Source organism: Sorex araneus, chromosome 2, assembly GCF_027595985.1.
Source record: "Sorex araneus isolate mSorAra2 chromosome 2, mSorAra2.pri, whole genome shotgun sequence".
NCBI classification, from domain to species: domain Eukaryota; kingdom Metazoa; phylum Chordata; class Mammalia; order Eulipotyphla; family Soricidae; genus Sorex; species Sorex araneus.
Window position 1 is genome coordinate 50,288,740 of NC_073303.1, and position 15,955 is coordinate 50,304,694.

General features: G+C 54.7%; 2 protein-coding genes across 12 annotated transcripts in view; one reads left to right on the forward strand and one right to left on the reverse strand.

Moving 5' to 3' along the window:
• Positions 1-805, reverse strand: part of LOC101555443 (pericentrin) — a 68,026-nt gene extending 67,221 nt beyond the window's left edge. For 9 of the 11 annotated variants that reach the window (XR_008628499.1, XM_055126137.1, XM_055126136.1 and 6 more), the window contains exon 1: positions 670-741. Coding sequence is in view for 10 of the 11 variants with exons in the window: in XM_055126137.1 (XP_054982112.1) it covers positions 670-726 (57 nt within the window). In the remaining variant the exon portion in view is untranslated. Of the gene's footprint in view, positions 1-669 lie in introns of all 11 variants that reach the window. The other 2 variants (XM_055126134.1, XM_055126143.1) reach the window with 2 other exon arrangements.
• An 8,364-nt stretch (positions 806-9,169) lies between these two features.
• Positions 9,170-13,676, forward strand: C2H21orf58 (chromosome 2 C21orf58 homolog). Its single transcript, XM_055124412.1, has 5 exons — positions 9,170-9,176; positions 9,726-9,913; positions 11,293-11,404; positions 13,124-13,218; positions 13,470-13,676. Exons 1-5 carry the CDS (start codon positions 9,170-9,172, stop codon positions 13,674-13,676), a joined length of 609 nt encoding a protein of 202 aa, XP_054980387.1.
• The last annotated feature ends 2,279 nt before the right edge of the window (positions 13,677-15,955 follow it).

The following is a 15,955-nucleotide window of genomic DNA, read 5'->3' on the forward strand; positions in this document are numbered from 1 at the left end:
CCAACCGAGTTCGAGCCCCAGAACACACTATGGTTCCCCCTAGCCCGCCAGGAGCGATTGTTGGGCGGAGAGCCAGAAGCAGGTCCTGAGCACTGTCTGGTGTGGCCCTAAACCCCACATCCCCCAAAACAAGTGTCCCAGGAAACCCAGTTCTGAGTACAAGGGCCGGGCCGTGAGCGGTGCACGCTGTGCAGGACTGTAGGAGTGCAGTTGGCGTGCTCACGATACTGCCCTTGGTCAACACCTGCCACTGGGCATCGGCCACGGGTAGGCAACTTGAGTTGCCTCAGGCCCTCCAGAAACGCAAGAGAAGCCTTGCCCACACCCTCCAGACCAGCAGGCGGGCAAGCAGGCCAGCAGGGGCCTGAGTGACAGCGGCCGTGCCCCGCCCACTCCCGGCGTGCCCCGCGCCCGGCCTCCCGGAGAGGCGCCCCGCAATCCCGGCCGCCCATTGGCTGGGAGCGCGGCGGGGGCGGCCCCGGGCGGAGGGCGGCGGATTCAAGATGGCGGCGGCCAGGGGACGGCTTCCAGCCGAACGCCAAAGGGCACGCGTGTGGCGGCGGCTGGGCCGGAGCGCGCTCGCTCCTGGCGGGGCCCTGCGAGCCCCGGGGCCCTGCCGAGGGCTTCTGCGGGCCGGCGGGGAGGAGCAGGGAAGGCACTACAGCTCACCTTCGCTCTCCCGGCCTCCACCTTCCTGCGCCGCTGCTCTTGGTCATCCTCTTCCATGTCCCACGGGCTCTTCGCGAGGAGCCGGAGCCTGAGACCGCCGCGGCGCCGCCTTCACTCTGTTTACACTCCCACCCCCTCGCGAGGCTCACCCTCCCCCCGCGACAACTGTCACGCAGACGTGCGCCCGCCCCGGGCCCTGCCACCAATCAGGAAGTCGTGGCCCCGCCCTCGCGCACGCGCGACCCGGCCGGCGCCCCCCGGCGCCAGGCTCCGCCCACCTGCCGGAAGCGTCTCAGCGGCAAGTGGCCGCTTCCGCCCCGCTCGGGCCGGACCAATGAGCGTGCGCGAAGACGTCTGTACGCCCTGTGATTGGTCAGTTTTAAAGGCGCGCACCGCCCTAGAGGTGGCGGGCGAGCGCCGTCCAATGGGAACGCAGGGCGAAGTGGCTGGCGGCGCTACCCATGACCGCCGCAGGGCTCTGTCCTAAACTCGGGCCTGTGCCCCGACTTCTGTCTATGTCGCTAACGGGCGAAAATGCCCGCCGCTTCCTTCCGGCCCGACTGTGCGTTAGGGGCCGAGGGCCGTGGTCGGAGCCTTCCGATAATGCGGTGCTCATGCCCGGCGGGCCGGTGGTGTCCACGCCTGGTCATCGGCATGACCGTGAAGGACAGAGACGCAAAGGCGCTGCCTCTTGCCGTGAAACGACAAGGCTGTCACCATTGGCCATCCCGTCACCAGCACGGTTAATGGTTAATGACGCTCTGTGCGTCGTGCAGAAGGCACTCGGCGGTGTCTTGACTGGGGCCACCATTCCGTGTAGAAGTGCTGCCTCGTGAGGTCCAGGCCACGGTGTGATCCCTGTGGTGGGACTGTCCCTGAATCCAGTGTCCTGCTGCAGCTGGAGGACTGGGAAGGGACAACCTCAGGATCCTGAAGTCGGTGGGCCCCCGCCCCCCCCCCCACACACACACACAGGAAATGCTCTTTGCAGGAAAAGAAATACAGAAAAGAATTTCAGGAGTTAATAAAACTCCTGAAATAAAAACATCCGGAGGGTTTTGAGGAAAAGGAAGGAAGGGAGGGAGGGAGGGAGGGAGGGAGGGAGGGAGGGAGGAAGGAAGGAAGGAAGGAAGGAAGGAAGGAAGGAAGGAAGGAAGGAAGGAAGGAGAGAAAGTAATGCGTTCAAGAGAAAAAGTGAGCTTCTCCAAAGGTGGAGAGAGCCCCTCCACACATCAGACACATTTCAACATTTCAAGAGGAAAGATGCAAGAGACATGTGGGCACAAACAGCACATGTGCTTGCACAGTTTAAATGAGCTTCCTTTGTTCAAGGTGGCTTTTATAGGCTTTCACTAATCTGCCCGAGGTGGGATCTTCTAACTAGGTAAGAGTCAGTTGCTGGAGCAGTGGCCAAGAGGGTTGAGTTGATGGTCTTTGAAATGCCTTTCCTGGCCTTTGTTCCTGCTGGATCTTCTCTCTGGAGGAGGGGGGTGGGGAGTGGGGGGCTGTCCAGCCTTCTCTGGTCTCTTAGTAGAGCCTCTAAAGTTAATCAGATTAAAGGAAGGAATTGAGGGTTCTTGAGGAATTTCCTTCAGGCCCTTACTTTACGGAAGATTCCAGTCTCCTCAGGGTCTGCTGCTGGGGAAGATCTTAACAGGTCTTGCTTTCTCTATCCACAAGGTAGGTCAGCTTTAGGACTAGTGGGTCTATTACATCCCAGGAATTTCAGGGGGGTGCGCTGGGCTTTCCATAATTTACCTACCTACAACAATCCCAGATGGGAAAGCGAGAGTAAATCTGCTGGAAGGCGGTCTCTGCTGAGCCCTGGGAGGCAAAGACCTTACCTTCATGGCAAGTTTTCTGTTATGACCAAAAGCAGACAGAGCTGACAGCTGCTCTTCCCTCTCACCTCCCTAGGCACCTTTTAATCTAGACAAGTCAGCCTCTGCTCCTGTTTTGTTTCCTTCTTTATAATAAATCCGCAGAGAACTGTTTGAATTGGGCGAATCTGTGGGGAATACAAGTACTTCTCTCTCATTTTAATCTGTATTTTGGAGATGTTTGGCCACATCCACTGGCGCTCAAGGTGCTGTTCATGGCTATGCTGGGATCTGCACCCCCCCCCCCCCCCACTGAACTGTTTGTCCAACACAAGGACTTGTCTTCCAGGCTTCCAGGTTGCCCACCCAACTTAGTGGTTAGAGGGGAAGGTTTCCTCCCAAGTCCCTACCCTTCCTTCTCTGTGAGTTCTTTATACAAATTGACACAGATTCCACGCTGCTATTTGGTTTAATTAAGCCACATGCAAGCATGAGCCGCCAATGGTACCACATCAGCATAACAATATGTTAGGGTAGACTGACAGCAGCCTTAAGGGGGCATCCTGCCACCAGCCATGCAGCTGCCCAGGGTAATGCCCATGAGCTTTATGGATACGTCTACATCTCCAGGGACTGAGGCTTGTGGCTTCACCATGCAAGCTCTCTTGGTGTTTAGCAGGAAGCAACCCATCGTGCTGAAAAATAGAAGGACACCCAGAGTTCCAGGCACTTCTGTTGACTGGCCAGGCACTTAGTTACCACAGTGACAGTTGACAAAACTCTGGTTAGTCAGTTAGCACTTATCAGCTTCCTGGAAGAGTGAGTTTGACTACACTGGCAGCATTTGACTCACTCAGAATAAAGACTGTTGAATGAAAACAATTGTTTTCTTATCTGAACAAACAGATTCAAGGTTGGTCAAAGTAGGGAACAGAAAAAATCTGAGTCCCACGAAGACTAAATCCACAGCCAGAGTCACATTCTTTTACCTTACAAATATACTTCTCTTTGGGGTGGAGAAATAGTACAGGAGGTAAGGCACTTGCCATATATGCACCCAACCTAGGTTTAATCCCCATAAGGGCCCCTGAGAAATGCCAAGTGTAACCCCTGAGCATTGTTGGATGTGGCCCAACAACTAAAAAAAAATTTTTTTAGTAACAGTTCTCTTACTTTGTAAGCCAAAAAAAAAAAAAAATACAGAGGGGCTGGAGCGATAACACAGCAGGTGGGGCGTTTGCCTTGCACGCAGCCGACCCAGGCTCAATTCCCAGCATCCCATATGGTTCCCTGAGCACCGCCAGGGGTAATTCCTGAGTGCAGAGCCAGGAGTAACCCCTGTGCATCGCCAGGTGTGACCCAAAAAGCAAAAAAAAAAAAAAAAGCAGGACATGTAAAGTAGTTTTGCTGTAAAGTAGCAACTGAGGAAGCACCAAAGCACCAAGCAGTGCTGGGAGGTGGAGGGGGCGAGGCGTGCAGACTAGAACCTGAGTCCAGCCCTCTGAACTATCTCCAAGGCCCAAGATTACTTTTTTTTTTTCCTTTAAATCACACCTGCGATGCTCAGTAATTACTCCTGGCTCTTCACTCAGGGATCACTCCTGGTGGGACTCAGAGGACCATAAGGGGTGCCGGGGATTGAACTTGGGTCGGCCGCATGCCAGGCAAATGCCCTACCCTCTGTACTATCGCTCCAGCCCCCTAGATCACTCTTTGTACTTACCAGACCATCTCTTGTATGTAAGCTTACCTTCTATGAAAGAGCATCAATCCCTCAGATTCTACAGCAGAAAAATAAGTTTTATATTGTTACCAGCAACCTGCATTTCCTGTTCTCTCAATTGGCCTACTATTATTTATTTATATGTTTGGGGGGCCTTGTCTGGTGCAGCTCAGGAGCTCTCAGCTTGGTGCATGTGGGGGTCATTACTGGTGGTCCATGGAAGGCCCAGGGATCAGACCTGGGCCTCCTGCATGCAAAGCCTGGTCTCTTCATTTTTACAAGTAAGCCCCAGCACTTACTTTTTCCAATTAATTTTTACAGGGGTCATAGCTGCATAAAAATATTGAGGGGAGCCTGTCGATGGGCTGAAGCATGGCTTTGTATGTGGGTGCCCCACTCTCAGTCCCCTGCATTGCAGGGGGGCCCCCTGGGCATCACTGGGGCTGACTTCCAAGCATTGCCAGGTGTAACCCAAAAACAGACAGCAATATTGGGGAGGAGTCTGAAAGCACTCAGGATCTCTAGGACCCCTCTGTTCTATTGCGGACTTTGTACCGATGGCACTGCCCAGGCACCCTCAGAGTTGAGCACCCTGGACTCACCCCCAAGGCCGCCAAGCGCAGGGAACTCTCCTGGCATCATGCTGTGTGTTTGCACTTCCTGCTCCTGACATGTGCTCCTGACACAGCACAGCCATGAGCAAGAGAGCAAACACTAGGTGGTGCCTCAGAACAGGGGCTGGGGGCAGCCAGATGACACAGCCAGGCACAGACTTTCCAAGAGCAGCAGAGACTCAACTTCACGCCGGAGCACAGGTCTCCCACTGCCCTCCCACAGTCGAACATTATGGGCCAGGACAACGGTTTCCAACCCAGCACTCAGAACTCCAGGGTTACCTCTCAGATTCCAAGACCATTTTAAACTTTGACTTTTTGTTTAGTTGTGCTGCTCACACACAGCCAGTGGCAGTGTGGGCTTCTCACAAGTGTTCCCATCAAACATTTAGGGCATATCTTTCCACAGTGTCAGCGGAAAGACCTAGTCAGACAAGCTTCACAGTACATGGTCTAAGTGCCACAGAGGGAAATGCCCAAATGGTGAGTTCCTGAGAGGCAGGCGCCAGACTCATGGAAATGGCAGCAGTGAGGAGAGTCAGCAGAGTCACCCTACATCAAACAACATGACCTTCTTTGTTGGTCAGGTCATGTCTCAGCACAGGACCTCCCTCCGAGTGGTGCTCTACCACCCTCCAGCCCCCAGAGAGCACCAAGGGGAGGAGGAGCCTGGGAGGGGCATACCTCCAGGGCATCAGCAGTCCTGAAGAAGAGGTGACAGTGACAGTGAGGCTACAGGGACAGGTGACAGTGGCCCCCAGGAACAGGTGGCCCTGCAGGGCCAGGCTGCGGTCAGTAGTGCCCTGGACGTATGAGGAGAGAAGGGTCCTGAGCCTGGGTGGTTTGTACCCCTTCGGGGTCCCCAGGGCGAAGAGCTCTGCAAACTGCTGCCCCTTGAACAGTCACATTTGGTGACATCACGATGTCACAGAAGAGTGGCCAGGAACATATAGCATCTATGTTCCTGCATGGGAAAGGCACATTACTGATGAGCTCAGGTGACCCGCTGCAGCCTGTCCACAGCTGCCCCTCAGAAACAGTCCTAGAACAAGGCTCTGGCAGAACCTTGGGGGGATTCGGCCACCATCTCGGGAGGGACCTGTCCTAAAGCTTTAGCATCCATAAAGATGCTAAAGACCATCTGGCCTACTTGTGGCCCCTGCTCTGTGACGGTCAGGTGACTGTCAGGGTCATGATACAGTGACCCAAGGACATGTACTAGGAAGGTTCTTGGGGAATCCTTGGTTTCTGATGCCTCTTCTAGGCAAGTGCGTGGTGGAGCAGACACTGTGATCACTGTCACCATGTCACATCTACCCCCTCCCACCTGAATCCTGAGCAGGCTGACGAGCTGTGACTCTTGACAGTTGAGCTCCCAGGCATGGGTAGCTGGGCTGGGCTGCCTGTACCCACTTGTACCACATAATCTGTGTCACACACCCTTTAGAAAAGACTTCTCGGCCTCATAAAGCTCCTGCCTCATCCCACAGGCATGACGTGGCAGAGGGACCCTGGACAGGTGGACCACATGTAATCCACATCTCCCCTGAAAGCCCAGCTTAAAGGGCCCATAGGGGTTGCTGAGAGTCTCACTCAAAGTCTCCTAAAGCCTGTTGGCTGCTGACAGCCCCCACACCCTGGGCTGTTATCTCATCCCCATCTGGCTGGAAGGGTCCCCATAGGCCAGTGGGTGGCTGCCTGAGGCCTGGACTCCCCTGACGTGCTGACCCCTCAGTTTCTGCTGCCACCTACTCTGACTTCCAGGCATGCCCCACCCAGCCCCTCTGGGCACTGCTGTACTTACTGGTCAGACCGCGCAGGACAGGATAGCCTGGAAGGGCCCAGAGGAGCCCTGGCAACCGCCCTGCCACCCAGCAACACCCGCCTGGCTGTGCAGGCTGGCTCGGGTGGCGGGGCAACACGGGGACTCTTCAAGGGGCCAGGGACTGAGACTGGCCCTTCCTGGATGGCATGCAGGACTTTCCGGGAGAGCAGATGACCCGCCTATGTCTCAGACTCCTGGAGAAGGTGAGAACTGGACATTGCAGTGGGGCTTTTTTCTCTTTTTGTCTTTTAGCCACACCCAACAGTGCTCAGGGCTTACTCCTGGCTCTACACTCAGGAATCACTCCTGGCAAGCTCAGGGACCATATGGGATGCCATGGAGTGAACCTGGGTCAGCCGTGTGCAAGGCAAGTGCCCTGTCCACTGTACTATCAATCCGGCCCCTTCTTTTCTTTTTACTTTGATCTCCCAAGCAATGTGTGGGGCCTCTTGTCAGATTGGAAGTGAAGCCATGTTGTTTAGGCCCTGCGGTATCAGGGATGACTCAGGCCAGTCAACAGTACAGAACGGTGCTCAGGGGCCTGCAGGGTGCTGGCCTGTCCCTGCCTCGTCACTGACTGACCCCAGGGCAGATGCTGTTGACCAGCCTTCAGAGAACAGCAGGAAGAGGCAAAGGGTTCCCTTCCTTCCAGACTAATCTATGCCCTGACAAACCTTTCCACAGTTTCTCACCCCATGATAAAGGAAAGTGATTTCTTGGTTTTTCTTCTTTGCTTTGCTTTCTTTCTCTCTTATTTATTTATTTATTATTTATATTACTGTAGTTTTTGGTTTGGGGACCTACTCCTGGCTCAGTGATGAGGGGTCAGACCCTCCGGTGCCGGGGGAACCATGTGCTGTCAGGATGGATCCAAGCCCACATGCACAGCTGAGGCTCAGCCCTTTGAGCCTTCCCTGCCCCCTTCTTTTGTTCTCACTTTGTGCCCCCAGGACCCAGCATGCTTCTGGGCTGGTTCCTCCAACCCTGTGCTGGTGTGTATGTTCACAAAACTGAATGCATGCTGTGTGCATTCAGTGTGCTCCCCCATCCAGGCCAGCCACCACTGCCAAAGACACATGAAGGAGGGAACAGAGCCTTCAAGCTGATTAGTGATCTGTAGCCATTTATTCCAATCCGCGTCTCCATACCAGACTCACATTCCTTTCCTCCCAGTCTCACTCTGCCCATCCAGCTTCACTCTGCCCATCCAGCTTCACTCTCCCCCATTCCAGTCTTACTTTGCCCCCTTTCCTATCTCCCAGTTAGTGAAGAGCCTAACCTCCAAAGTTTGGAGGTAGCAAATAGACACAGGTGAGGTAGCACACTCAACATTTGTAAAGCCCTTCTTTCCAGGAAGCTTCTTCTAAGACAAAGATCTCAACCTGCTAGGAGATCTTCTCAAGGGCAGAATTTCATCTAAGGGTGTACTTCTCCTTTCTTTTGTCCATAAACAATCATCTTAGATTTACTTCTTAATAACCTTTCTCGTCATTTTGTATGGACATAGTAAGAGTTATATTAAGTTATATTAAGCTTAGAGGGTAACTTTCCTGGGGACATCTTGTTATACATATAAGGACTACAGTCCTTAGGCCAGATTAGTACTTCCTAACCTCAGCAGGGTCCTTGTCCAGTCACTTCTCTTTGGGTCATGATAGATTTTGTCCATGACCGTGCTCTTAACTTATGAGTTTTATGGTGCTTGGCCTGTCCTTTTCGATGCCAGGGTAGCTTACAGCTACTATCCAATCCCTTTGTTGGGATCCTCCTTTTGGGGTGCTGAGAACTAAGGACAACTAAGGCTTAAGTCATGGAAATATGACAGATGCCCAGGAATAAATATTATTCAGAGTCAATTAACTCAAGTTGTAAAAGCATAGCTTTAACCGTCTTCCTGTGTCTACACAAACAGGACATTGCTCTAAAGTAAACTGCAAAGGACATAAAGGAAAGAGAAAAGCAATATTTCACTTATATATACACGAAATTCAGGGTCCTAAGAAGAATGGTACTTTACAAGTCACAGGGGCTGATTTGGGATATAAGTGATTAACAGACAGGGGAAGGAGAGCACAGAGGAGAAGTGAAAGATAAACACGGAGGAATGGGAGTGTCTTGGGAACAATGTGGATGGGTGTAACCCAAGCCACCTGTGGCGAGGGAGAAAGGACGGAGGAGAAAGGATGAACTAATGTTATCCTACACTGGTGCTTAGGGGAAGATCCTATAAATGTCGGGACCCTATACTGCACTCACTGGACACAGAGTTACCACATGGTCTCTGGGGACACAAGGGCAGGCCTCCTGCCATACACGTCCTGCTCCGGTCACTTGTCTGGGGCCCAGTGTGGCCAAAAGGGCTGGGCAATCCCTCCAGGCCTCATCTCTCTCTCTCTCCTCTCTCTCTCTCTCTCTCTCTCTCTCTCTCTCTCTCTCTCTCTCTCTCTCTCTCTCTCTCTCACAGAAACTGGAACAAGAGCGTGAGGATGTGGAAGGCAATTCTGAGGACCCCCGACTCATGCCAGGTGAGACAGCCTCTGGGAGGCAGCCAGCAGGCACAGCCGCTGCCCAGTCCTTCCTTTCTACATGCGTTCAAGACACCAGAGTGGCTGCACTGACCCTCCTTTCCAGGAGAGACCCCAAGTCCCTGATGCTGGGAGTGCCCATACCCCACCCCATAGGCCGACCCCAGACATCACCTCCCCAGGGGCTAGGCACTTGTGGGGCTGGGTCTGGCTCTCCCACAGGGCTGTGGGCCATGGGCCTAGGCTGACTACACCTCTCAGTCAGCACTGCCCCTGCAGGGTCCGAGGGCCAGCTGCGGAGCGCTCTGAGGAAGAGGAAGGAGCTGCTGCACAGGCTGTGGGTATGAGGGGCTTCCTGGGAGGGTTCTGCAGAGGGCCTGGATACAGGCACCTGGAAACTGCATACATCGAAACCCACACGGGCTGCAGTGCCATTGCAGGTGCCAGGAGTGGCTGTGCACAGTACCAGAACCCCACCCTTAGGGAGGGAACCAGGATATGACGAGCAGCCAGGCTGTGCCTGGGATGCCCAACGGGACTGCCTGGCAGTGAGTACAGTGGGCAGGGCCCATGCAGCAGCTCTCCTGGTTTGGCAGGACCAGCACCTCCTCGAAGAGCTTGCTGGGCTGCAGGCCTGGAGCGGGGCCAGCAAAGGAGCCCACCGACCAGCACTACCCCCCGAGCTGCCGCCCTCCCCACCACTGCCCCCAGAGCCCCCGCGCGTCATCCAACACTCGGTCAGTCTTCGGGCACTGAGGGGGCAAGGGCAAAGCTCTCGCTCTCTCTCTCTCTCTCTCTCTCTCTCTCTCTCTCTCTCTCTCTCTCTCTCTGTGTGTGTGTGTGTGTGTGTGTGTGTGTGTAGGGCTATGCCACTCGACCCCACTGTGCAGCACTCAGGGGTTCTTCCACACCTCATCCTCTCGGGCCAGCACAGGGCCTCCCACTGGGCTCTAAGAGTCTGTCTTCTATGTACCGGGCCCCTGTATAAGGGTATCTCTGTCAGCTGCTGAGAGGCGTGGGGGCAGGAGCAGCAGGAAGAGGAGCAGGAGAAGGAGGAAAGAAAGGATGATCACGAGGAGCAGGAAGGGAACTACAGTTGTCTGCCTGCCTGCTGTGGCCTCATATGGAGAGAAGGACCCCCTCTAAGACTCTTCATCTCCTTTTCTTTGTTGGGGGGCTCACCAGGCAGTGCTCAGAGCTTACTCCTGGCTCTGCACTCAGGGGCTCGGGAACCATATGGGGTGCAGAGGATTCAACCTGGGTCTGCTGCTATTTGCAAGGCAAGAACCTTCTACCCAACATGTTCTCTCCCTGGCCTCGTCTCTCTCTCTCTCTCTCTCTCTCTCTCTCTCTCCAAGGATATCAATCCTATTACCCTATTAGCTTATGGTGGGACTGGGGTGATAGCACAGTGGGGAGGGCATTTGCCTTGCATGTGGCTGACCCGGGTTCGATTCCCAGCATCCCATATAGTCCCCTGAGCACTGCCAGGAGTGATTTCTGAGTGCAGAGCCAGAAGTAACCCCTGAGCACCGCTGGGTGTGACCCAAAAAGCAAAATAAAAAAAAAAAGCTTATAGTCTTTCCCTTTTGACTTCATTATAACTTTTAAATTTTATTAGTTTTCAGTTTTTAGGCCAAATCAGACAATGTTCAGGGGTTACTTCTGGCAGTACTCCAGGGACCATATGGGATGCTGGAGGTTGAACCCAGGTTGGCCTCATGCTCCTATTGCTGTACTATCTATCTCTTTAACTTCATTTAACTTTTATCCTCCTACAACTTTAACATATGAGTTCAGGGACAGACAAAAATCATCAGCCCAAATATCACATCCTACATGATACCCAGACTGAAATATCTAGTTGGGGGTGTCTATTTAAGCTCAAGGGACAATCATTTAAAGTTACCTATGTATGGACAGATAAGTGATGATGGCTGGTGGGTGTTTGGGTGGACTGAAGGATGGGTCAGTGGGTGAGTGGATGAATTGATGAGTGGGAGGATGGGTGAGGGACCGGTGGATGAAAGCTTGTTGGGCAGATGATGGTTGGGTGATTCAATTAATGAACAAGAGGCTTGGTGGACACTTGGTAACAATTCTTCTGCCCTCCTAGCTCCCCCCATCTCCTACCACCATCATTCAGCAGCTCCCACAGCCGCCACTGGTGGCACAGCTGCACCCTCCCCAGACATTCCCTACTCAAAGGTCACCAAGTATCAAGGAAGGTAAGTGTCCCAGATGTTATGGGATCTGAAATCCTCCAATGAAGGGAGAGGTTTTGAAAGCTAGTCACTTTGGGATCCACTTTTGGCTGTTCAACAGAAGTTATTTTTTAAAAATAGCCTAGCTTTAAGAAATCTTTGCAGGGCCGGAGCGATAGCACAGCGGGTAGGGCGTTTACCTTGCACGCGGCTGACCCGGGTTCGATCCCCGGCATCCCATATGGTCCCCCAAGCACTGCCAGGAGTAATTCCTGAGTGCAAAGCCAGGAGTAACTGCTGTGCATCGCTGGGTGTGACCCAAAAAGAAAAAAAAAGAAATCTTTGCATAGGATTGTAGCTCAGTGGTAAAGCTTATGCAATTTATGCCCCCCCCAAAAAAAAATAGGAGAAAAGAAATCTTAGCCAGTGACTATCTCTGAGGGGTGAAAACAAGAGCTAGCAGGAAGGAGGCTGGAGAGTTCTGGGCTCTCAGCTCAGCTCACTAGCCATTTAGAACCCTTGGTTAGAGCATTTCTCCTTCTTTTTACTTTTTGTGTCACACCTGGTGATACTCAGAGGTTACACTTGACTCTGCACTCAGAAATTACTCCTAGCAGTGCTCAGAGGACAGAATGGCACTCTGGGGCTCGTTCTCGGGTTAGCCATGTACAAGGCAAACACCCTACCCACTGTGCTATCATGCTGGCCCGGTTAGATCATCTCTATTAGAGGTCTGGACTCTGCTCTCGACTCTGCCAGCTATTTAGAAACCTGGTTAGACAATTTCTGTTAGAATCAGCTTCTCACATCGTTGGTTTGGGTCACTGAAGTAAGATAAGAGTCAGAGAGGAGAGAGAGATGGAGAGAGAACATCCAACTGTGACACAGGTTATAGAAAATGCACCTTTTGGGGGCTGCAGTAATAGCACAGTGGGTAGGGCGTTTGCCTTGCACGCAGCCAACCCGGGTTCGATTCCCAGCATCCCATATGGTCCCCCAAGCACTGCCAGGAGTAATTCCTGAGTGCAAAGCCAGGAGTAACCCCTGTGCATCACCAGGTGTGACCCAAAAAGAAAAAAAAAGAAAATGTGCCTTTTTTGGGAGTTTTGGGCCACATGTGGTGGCACATTGGACTGAGGTCAGCCACATGCAGGGTGAATACTTTAGGACTCTCTGCCTGGACTCTCTCTTGGGCCACTTCCCTGCTGCCTAGCAGTCGGGGAGAGTGCTAGTCCTTTGCTTCCTCTCACAGTCAGTAGCTCTCCTTCTGGCCCTCCCAGATCTCCTCTTAGCTGTGTTTATAGGAATGTGGCTGCAGTACCTGCCCCCGATCCCTGACTATGACAAAATCTGTTCTCCAGAGCTTTCAGATAAGGAACCCCATGGAGCTGCGTGTCCAGCAACTGTGGGTGTGGGCCAGCCCCCACACAGCATCCCACCTCGATGGTGGCAGGAAGGCATTTGGGAGGAAGTGCACTTTGCATATGGAGCTTAGATGTCTCTGGGCCAGCAATGGGGCCCTGTGTGGACAGGCCAGCAACAAACCCAGTCCTCAGTGGACATGAGAATGGGAGGCTGATGTAACCCTGTGGGCACTTACTGTGGGGCCAGAGCTTGCCCCTTTTGGCTCACCTGGGGCTGCATGTGCATGTGAGCACATGTGTGGTGTGGCCTCATGCCTGTGTCAGGAGAGTCATAGCAGAGGCCATGAACCCTGCACATGCCCACCCCTACCCACTGCAGACATGGTGGAGATGATGCTGATGCAGAATGCACAGATGCACCAGATCCTCATGCAGGGGCTGATGCTGAAGGCGCTGCCACCGGCCGCATTCCAGGTGGGCTCAGCTGGGGGCAGCCCCGGGTCTGGGGGACCACCAACTTGGCCCAGATACCCAGGGGTCCCTGGGGAATGCCTGGCTCTGCCTGGGCTCTGTGTCCCTTGTCCCCTCCAGACGACGACATGGTGAGGTTCAAGCTCAGCAAACTTCCCCTCCTCCAGGGGACCCCATGGGGAGGGGCCTGCTGAGAGGGGCACGGTGCTAGGGCTCTGTGGGGACGGGCCTGCTGAGAGGGCCCTTATGCTAAGTCCCCACAGCCACCGCCTTCTGGGGCTCTGCATGCTGAGAGGCAGAAACCGCTGTCTGTGCACCACCACCACTATGCACCCCCTGGCACAATGGGATACTCCCCGTGGCCCCCTGTAGTCTCGGCCACTGCCCTGCCCTCTGCTGCTGGCTTCCTGCCCACCCTGCACCATGTGGCTGGGCCCTCTGCAGCTGCTCTCAACCTGTAAGTCCTAACTGGGCTCCTGGGGGTAGGATGGGGAGCTTGGATGCACCCCCCACCTCTGCTAGATGCTGGCCATGTGCCCACAAAAGCACCTGTCTTTGTGGGGTGCACTATGCCGGCCTCTGTCCATTCCCTTAGGACGGCTGATGGGATTCCACGCCCCCAGGCTCCAGGCCTGTGAGCCCTGCCCATGCCCTTCTGAGGAGGGATCAGCTCCGGTGAGTGCCGTCACACCCCAGGACGCAGGTGGAGAACTGGCATCATGGGCCACCTGGGGGCTCTGAGGAACCCAGGGTAGGCATCCTGAGGGCAGTGGGACTGAATCCCCGTGCTGGGTAGCTGGAGCAGTGGTTAGCAGTGGGGGATGCCTCACAGGCGCCAGGATCTGGGCCTGGCCCTGCTGCAGTGGTCTATGGCTCGGCTCCCTGTTGTGGGTTTACACCCCTCCCTCCTCCCCCCCCCCCCCCCCCCGTGCATCCAACCTTTACCTCACTTCCTGGTTCCTTTTCCTGGTGGTACACATTTCTGTGCCATGTCACTATGGTCTCAGTCTGAGGGTCCCTGGAGCCAAGTGGAGTGACTTTGTGTGCAGAGAGCCCGTTGAGAGGGGACCCTGATATACATGACTCCCCGGCTGAAGACAGGGGGTTCTGAGCACATCTCCCAGGGTGAATAGGAAGGGGAGGAAGTGGGTGGTGATTCTCAGCTGGATTCTTGGTGCAGTTCTTTGGGAGGATGGGAGGGGGTGTTGGGCACAGCTCCCAGGCGACAGCAGGGGGCTGCTGGGTAAAGCTCAGGGAAAGAGTTAGAGGCGGTGCCCAGTTGGATGTTCAGTGCAGCTTCCAGTGGATAGCAGGGGTGCTCCATTCTGCCATCTGGCACAGTGCTGTGTGCAGGCAAGGGCTTCCAGACAGCATGAATGACCATTGAAGGTGCACCCAGCTTGTCCTCTGTTGACCCTTGACTTCTCAGCTCATGACTGATGGGCAGGGTCTGACCATACTGAAGCCTGAGCTGCTGGCCAGTTGGGCCTCACAAAGGAAGGAAATGGTCCTGCATCTAGAACTAGGGGGCATGGGGGAAACCCAGGGCAGGTGAGTGGCAGGCGGGTCATGGGGTAAAGACACTCCCCCAGATGCTGGCAGGCCTGTGGGAGGGGCTGCTCGGAGGATTTTGTGGGGCTGGGGTGCAGGCTGGACTGGCCGTGGCTGTGTGCCAACAGGAAACAGTGTCAGGCTTGCCCTCTGATGTCCTGGCGTCTTCACGCTCATAACACACCTTTTCAACAGCAGGAGAGGTATGCCCAGCTGAGGGCTCTCAGCCTGACTCCCTCAGGTCATCAAACCACAGGCCCTCAAAGATGTTTGACGGTGTCACCCCCAGCTCCATGGGGAGAGGCCCCTCTGCGTGCATTCAGACCTCCAACGACACTCTTAGCCCTCTGTATTGGCTGAGCAGAGCCTGAAGGTGCTGGGTTCTGTGGGAGTCCTGCGTTCAGCCATATCGAATAGAAGTGGGGATGCCCCTAGCAGTCAGTGGTACAGAAGTGGTCCCTCTGGGTGGCCAGGGCGGGCACACAGGGCAGTGACTCTCACTTGCTGCTAAGGAGCACAGTGGTGCTGGAGGCTGCAGAAAGGCCAGGAAGTAGGGTGGTGAGCTGTCCAGGCAGGCATGCCCAGGGAGCGGGGTGCACCTGGGCGGGGATGGTGGGCACAGCTCTGATGGACAAATGTGGTGGCACTGCACCGTGGGTCGGACACTGTTTCACACCTGCAGAGGAATACAGGAGTCATGGGGCCCAGGGAATGTCCAAGTGCAACCTGGAGGCCAGGACTAAGGGGGACCACAGCACGTTTCAGCCACACAACTGTGTAAGCACGAAGACTGAGGGTGTGGTCCACAGAGCCCCCAGAAGATACCTGAGACCCTGTGATCACCACGCACCAGCAATAGCAGAGGGAAGGGAACGGGGGATAAACAAAGGCAAAAAAAAAAAATGCCAGAGGTGACTTGGGCGAAATCGAAGAAAACACCAGCAAGGGTGGCAGGTATGCGGTCACCTTGAGAGAACACGGGGGCAGGGGATATGCAGGGTAGGCACCAGCATCCCTTTGCAGGCAGAGGAGGTGTACCCGGGTCTGGCAGCAGACATGAGCAGACATGAGGCTCTGTCCAGTGGAGCTGAGCCCCTCGAGCTGTGAGTGCCCAAGACTGCCTGAGCAGGACTGGACAGGGCACAGGCAGGGTTCATGGGACCCACAGCAGCCAACTCTCTTGGAGGCA